Genomic DNA, 6,983 nt, shown 5'->3' on the forward strand with positions numbered 1-6,983 from the left:
TAATATTGCATTTTTCTCGTGTGACTGCACTTTAAAGAGGACATAATACTACTGTACCACCAACCTTTTCTTCAAGTCAAAACAACCCCATAACCCATGTCTGTTTTACACTGTAGTGTTATTTTGACAGTTTGTATGCATTTTATTACCAACAATGACAAAACAACCACACTAAACGCAATACAAAATTCGAACAGGGACCAAATTATTACTCAATATGACACTATAACATTTTAGATTTGGCCGTTGTATGTGAATTTAGTGAAAAACAACAACACAGAAAAAAATGGAAAATTATGGGTTATATAATCCCCCAGAAAGCTGTGGATATACCGTCCTATGAACCCCTAATTTGGCAACATAGGTTTGTATTCGAGTACTGTATGGCCTACATATACCAATGACAAACAATAGGGCAGCAAACTTGGGTTGAATCGGATTCGGTTCATCCAGATCTTCGCCTAATCCAGACATTTTTTTAGTCCGAACGGTTCCGGATTAACCGAGGTTTTACTGTAGGCCTATATTGTCTCAATACATTTTTTGTTTTTTGTTTAAAAAAGCAATCGAATAGTAAAGATGTACACGCATTTATAAAAATGGTAATTTTGGCCTTTTAAACTGTTGCACGACCTTTTCGCAAATTTGGTTGATCATACGTTTAATATCTATCGACAAAAGCCTTCAAATTGCATTGGCGCCTTACAACAAAACACAGTGTCAAAAAACGAAAAATATCCCCCAATTTGGTCACGTGCTATGCGTAATGATGCGTTTCCTCCGAGTCTGTCGTCAAATGAATGACGTCATAATCTTTACGCCACAAGTAGTATTGCAATCGGGAATTCCCCCTACGATATCTGAAATCATATGAAAACTCTTTGAAATTGTTGTTTAGAATTAAACAATTATTGGCATATGCATTTTTTTTTATTATGTGGGAAAACTTATACCAAATCCTTACCTGTGTAATATAAAAGCAGCAGAACCAAGTACAAGAATAAGTAGGACGATAATCAGGATTACAAAACCTCCACTCATAGAAGCGCTGTTTCCTACAAAGGTAAACAATAATATAATTTTACACACAAAAAAAAATTTTACACAAAAAAAAACATTTTTCGGGCGTTTTTTTTTTTCAATTAAATTAAATTCTTTTGTGGCCAGCAAAATATTTTGTAACATGGTTTCTTTCATGTCAAAACGCCGCACTTCAAATACATTCTACTTTGATTATGTTTCTTTGAGTACCTGTATTTTGTGGATCTTTATGTGGTTTACCCGAAGGTGCAGTAGCAGGATGACATTCTACCAACATCGTACGTACAGAAATCCCATAGCGCGAACGAAAAAACTAAAACAAACAAAGGTTTTCAATTAAATATCTTCAAATTTACACAATCATATATTCGAGGTAATTTACACAATCAGATGTATAAGCCTGGCCCTGTTTAGACTAGTTTGAATAAAAAGTATTTGATTTGGGCCTGACTTTATACTCGGCCACATTTTCTTCCGTAATTTCAATTTGATTAACCCAACTTTCGTGCCTTATTCGGACTTTTTAATAAAATAATAGGCCCTCTTACACTTTTAAGACATAGTGTTTTTTTGTTTATGTGTTTAACGCCTTATTTTGTACTTATTGCGAAAACTCGAACACTTGGCACCTACCGTGTACTTTCCACTGGTGTTTAAGGGGCATCTAGTGGTTAGTAATGAAAAGGAAAAATTTCCACCAGGGGTCGCACCAAATCTCCTGTCGTAATTGACATCTTGGCACGATGGGCCTACGAGATAACCAAATATGTGAAATTAATAATGATTTACCAAATTTGTCGTTCAACTGGTGTTATGGTAGGAAAAATACTAGTTGTTTCTTAAGACCTAATTTTGCTCACCAGAACCCAAAGTGATTTTTTTGCTAGCGGATAAAATATTAACTATAATGTATTAAAGCGGGCTTCGTACCTCTAACGGCAACTTCAATGTGACAGAACGAAGTTTTTCCACTTAAACCGACAGCTTTGTAGGAAAACAGGTGAATTCCCGGTAAAAGGTTGAACGGTGGGTGGTTTTTACACTAAAAACGCAAAAGATTTAAAAAAATGAAAATCTAACACCTTAACGCGGCAGCCCCACATATAACTAATTTTCGATAGGTGGCGCAACGAGCACTAACACCTTCAAAACGGGATATATCTAAAAATGCTGACGTTAAGGCTATTATTTTTTTCTTACTTTAAAACTTTGTTTCTAATGTAAAACCTTCAAAAACTTACTTCCCAAACCTAACCGTCTTTAGCTGTAAAATTAATAATTTAGCTCTTTGCGCCACCTATTGAAAGTTAGCCTATTGTGCGTCTGACATGGGCTATGGTGTTAGTAGCTCTTCAAAAATGAGTTCAAGTTATTTTCGTACAAAGCGTGTAAAATATCAAAGTGAAGTGAAAAAAATATCAACCAAACGAAATGGGAAATTTAAGGTTTCAAAGTAAACTGCAGACAGTGCACACTGTTTCGACCTATAAGGTCTCATCAGTGCAGCTGGTGACGAGAGATCGGCCGCATTGGCTAGTGTAGCCATTCAACTGATGAGACCTTATAGGTCGAAACAGTGTGCACTGTCTGCAGCTTATCATTTATTGGCTCACATGCTTTTACAAAGTAAACTGTTTTCGGTTTATGCCGTCAAACTATGTGATAACTGTAGAGCAGGGGTCGGCAACCCTGACACGCGTGTCGAGGTTGGCACGATAGGTTTTTTTTATGGCACACCAACCGATTTGCGTGTTTATTGAAGTAACAATTTAACCTGTTACATTGCTTGTTTATAGTTGTTGTCATCCCATTGTCTTTAAATTCAGCCTTACATGCACAAAACACTTTGCTTTCTCTTTATTATTGATATCTGCTGGTACGAACCATTATTATTTAGAAAAACGTTGGCACGCGAGGCCATTAACACATGGAAACAACAAGTAAATTGGCACGCGTCGCCTAAAAGGTTGCCGACCCCTGCTGTAGAGATTTGCAATAAGAATTGACATTAAAACTTTGGAAGAAAAATAGCCTTGTTTTCACCAGTGACGTCACTTGTACGGGGCCGTCGACGTCAGTGGCAGTTGGTTCAGTAAAATTAAATAAAGCAGTTCCCTTGCACTGGTTGACGTAATGAATTCGCATAGCGTTGGAGCAAGTCAGCCCAAAACTTGGTACATTGTCTAAAAAATAATAAACACATTTTTAGCTAAGAAACACGATTTAGATTTAATTTTTTTTTTCATAAAAATACTGTTGTAGCAATAAAGCGACATTTGTTGATATTAAAACGTTAAAAATATAAGATGTCGTTTTTATTTGTACAGTAGTTGTTTTATGTAAGTTATGAGTTAAAATTAATATAAACATCAAATATTACCTCCAACAATAGTCAAAAATCAAATCGTTTAGTTTTATTTAATCTTATCATTAATAAAAAAAACGCTTATTTTAGCCTCTACATACTAAAATTTTAGCAAGTCTAAAGTCATCCACCGTTTTTTTAAAGATTTATCTATTTCACCTGAGTGATACAGTATGTTTTTATTGCGTGCGATTCAATAGGGCTGTTTGCTGTTTTCTAATGCTAAATATGCCTATTTCTAAGGTGAAATATACATAAAATATATATAAGTTATATGTCTTAAAAACGGTGGATGACGTCAGACCTTATAGAGTTTTCTGACGGACTGTTGTCTCCACATCAGTACTGAGTCTCTGGTGACTCGTAATACAATGTCTTTTTAGTCTCTAAAATTAATTGGTTATAGTTATTGCTTTTCTCTCAAGTACTACCAATGGCCCAAACTGCAATAGCAAATCCAATCTCTTACCAATATCTTGAATACAAGTATTGTTTGCAACGACCAGTTTGTAATTGTCACCACAAACGCATTTATGTTCCATTCCGTTTGATCCAGGAAGGCAGATTTGATTGCAACCTCCTTTGTTCTTGCCACAAGCCGTTTTTGCTGTTGCTCCTGTAAGTCAAAAAATACTTACATTTTAACAGTAGACCTGGTGGAATCTTTACATTAACCGACTAACGTATACATTTTGTAACGCCAAACACAGACTTGTAAGATTCTGTATGCAGTATAGAGTGTAAGTCGGGCCCAGAGTTGTAAACGGGCCTGAAACTGGAGTACAAACCAGAAAATACAAGCCCGAATCCCGGCCCGAACCCGAATCGTTTTGGGGTAACCCGAATAGGCCCCAAAGTTTGATTGACAGGCGTATACATTAGAGCCCGAGAAAAGACCAAGACAACTAACACAATAAACAATTGGTCTTAAACAAGGCGTTTTAGGGCTGTTTGACTTAGGCCAGGTCCAGAAACTGGCTACTTGGCTAGTTAAGTTTTTAATACTGCCAGAGTGTAGAGTCATGCATGAATCTAGCCCGTTTTTTAAGAAACCCAAGTCTGAACCCGACCCGACTTACAGCTATGGTCGGGCCTGACTTTACACTACGTGTCCGTATTTTTTAAATCTAAATTACTTAGCTAAATAAGTAGTTAGTTGCAGGACTAAATCTCATGCCCAACAACCCAAAAACGTTTTGTTTATTATTGTCCATTGTATGTCCTCTTTATTATAGGCCTGTCACTTTCGGGCCAAAACGGGTTCGCAAAAAAAACGAGTCGGGTTCGGGCCGGGCTGCAGACTTATAGTTTGAGTCTGGGCTCGAGTTTCGGAAAAACGTTTTGAAAGTTTTCCATTTGCCCAATAGTGTTTTATAAAGATGCAAAGGCGAAGAAAAATATTTTACGCCTATTTATCAATTGTCTGCGAGAATTTCAATTTTGAACCCCCCCCCCACATATTTAGGAAATTTTAGCTTACTATGTTTTGGATACAGGTACACAAGATTGTTTCCATCAAACGGGATTTCAAGGAGTCTAGAGTAGCTTGCCAAACCGTTTTGTCTCAAACCGTCAACTCGAACCGTAAAAACAACTGATACGTTGTTTATGAGGTCAGTTGAACTTCTAATGGTGGTAACGTACAATGTGGAATTGTGGATTGCTATTCCTCCCAATCTTGCATCCTAAAACACAATTTACTCTTAAATAGACTATTAATTTTAGATTCACAGTGGTTTATACCGAGCTGTAGCACACACAACATTTGGCAAGGCTTGGTTTTTCGGCCTATTAGTCCAAACGAGTGTCATAGCCCGGCTGTAGTATAGCCTATTACGTATATACGCCATAACTTCTTATTTCCCGTTGACTGTTTTCACTTTACATTGATACTGTAACACTAAGCCGGCTTCACTTTGGTCCCAAGCAGTTGCTTAGCCATTGAGCCAGTTTTCTCTATGGTGCTGGTGCATGTCCAGTTGTGGCATCGAACAGACTAGATGGGGTATGAGTTTTTACCCTGTTACTCCCAACAAACTGGAGTGCCGTTGAATGGCTACACTAGCCAATACGACCGATCTCTCGTCACCAGCTGCACTGATGAGACCTTATCGGTCGAAACAGTTTGCACTGTCTTCTGTTTTCACTTTGCTTTCTCATAACGCATGTTTTAGCTCTCTTTTTTCCACCAACTATATTCTATTTCTGGCAAAAGTTTTTTATAAACAACACGCTACCTTTATAGGACCTGGAAGTCGTCCTTTGTCTCCGCTTTTTAGGTCAAACCATCCAATGGAGTCGTTCAATTTGTCGATCCAATATAAAATCTCCTCTAAAACAAAATAAGCTTCAAATAAACGAAACCCTCTCTCCTATTATTACCATTTTAGAAATGCCGAACAAGTAGGCAACGTAAACTGCGTTTGCAGACACTCGAAAGTAAAGTAATTTTAAGATAGTTTTTTATATAAATGGTATACATAGTAAACCTCGATAAAATTAAATTCGGTTAATTCGGACAAAACTCGAGGTACAAATGATTTGTAATGTGAAAAGGCTTTAACTAATCGACATCAGTTAATCTGGATCTTCGCCTAATCCGGACATTTTTTGGCCTCAACGGGCCCGGATTAACCGAGGTTTACTGTATATACGTAAGAAAAACCCCAACTAGTATATGTATTTATATATAACTGAGAGTATTTAAACTGAACAGTATCTGGCCCGTCAACAGGCAGCATGGTCATCGACGATCACCGTTTATTTAATTCAATAACTAGGAATGGAAAGTATTTTCCATGTAACGAGATCAGTCGATAAATCTTGGAATATATATTTCGCCTAATGGCATCATCAGTTCCTATTAAAACCACAAAATAAAACATCAATAAAAGGAATAAAAGTAAAAACACAACAAAACAAAGTGAGGCGAAAAACTGAACTAAAAACAAAACACAGGATACATTGTTAACACTGCCGCCTTCAAATCGGTTTGACAAGCAACGTTTCACAGGCTGACCGAACTGCAGGTCACGTCTTATCTGTCAGACGCGCACGTCAACGCTCTGGGCACAACCACGCAGATAAAAACAGACGAAACACCTGGCAATGGAAAACAGCAACAACAAAGAATGGAAATCAAGCAATCGTTAGTACAACAAACACAAAACACAACAAGACGTATATTAGCGAATTTGGGGTAATAACATTTTCTGGATGTTGATGGAAGCACCTGTCTTGCACCCGTTACACGGCACTACTTGAACACATTTTGAGACCAATCAGCTTGAAGTACTGCCGTGACACCGTAAATGAGTACTGCGAAGACAGCCGACAATATTTATTAGATCTTATTAACTGGAAAACTCGTGCTGTCGAGAGAGACGTTATTAACAACAAGAAGGTATTCATTGTGGCAGCGGACGTAGTGGGTCTTTATCCCAACGTTAGCTCCGACCTGATAAGACTGTCTTTGACACACGCTCTGAAGCGTCATTCGGGTTGGCAACCCGAGGAGTGGAAGTGCTTATTGGATTTTACTCTTTTTACTATTGGTATTGTTGTGGTGCAACATGAC

At 37.5% G+C, this 6,983-nt stretch overlaps 1 protein-coding gene across 1 annotated transcript in view; it reads right to left on the reverse strand.

Annotated features, from left to right (window-relative positions):
* Positions 1 to 143: 143 nt before the first annotated feature.
* LOC145225370 (low-density lipoprotein receptor-related protein 2-like) overlaps positions 144 to 6,983 on the reverse strand; it is a 12,487-nt gene continuing 5,647 nt past the window's right edge. The window contains exons 6-14 of the mRNA XM_080092054.1: positions 5,644 to 5,738; positions 4,887 to 5,091; positions 3,876 to 4,022; positions 3,085 to 3,224; positions 1,972 to 2,083; positions 1,675 to 1,790; positions 1,252 to 1,354; positions 965 to 1,055; positions 144 to 860 (exon numbers count right to left, since the gene is read on the reverse strand). Of these exons, the coding sequence (XP_079948180.1) occupies positions 758 to 860; positions 965 to 1,055; positions 1,252 to 1,354; positions 1,675 to 1,790; positions 1,972 to 2,083; positions 3,085 to 3,224; positions 3,876 to 4,022; positions 4,887 to 5,091; positions 5,644 to 5,738 (1,112 nt within the window). The 3' untranslated portion in view covers positions 144 to 757. The remainder of the gene's footprint in view (positions 861 to 964; positions 1,056 to 1,251; positions 1,355 to 1,674; positions 1,791 to 1,971; positions 2,084 to 3,084; positions 3,225 to 3,875; positions 4,023 to 4,886; positions 5,092 to 5,643; positions 5,739 to 6,983) is intronic.

This window comes from Phallusia mammillata, chromosome 4 (assembly GCF_965637545.1).
Source record: "Phallusia mammillata chromosome 4, kaPhaMamm4.hap1.1, whole genome shotgun sequence".
Lineage (NCBI taxonomy): Eukaryota > Metazoa > Chordata > Ascidiacea > Phlebobranchia > Ascidiidae > Phallusia > Phallusia mammillata.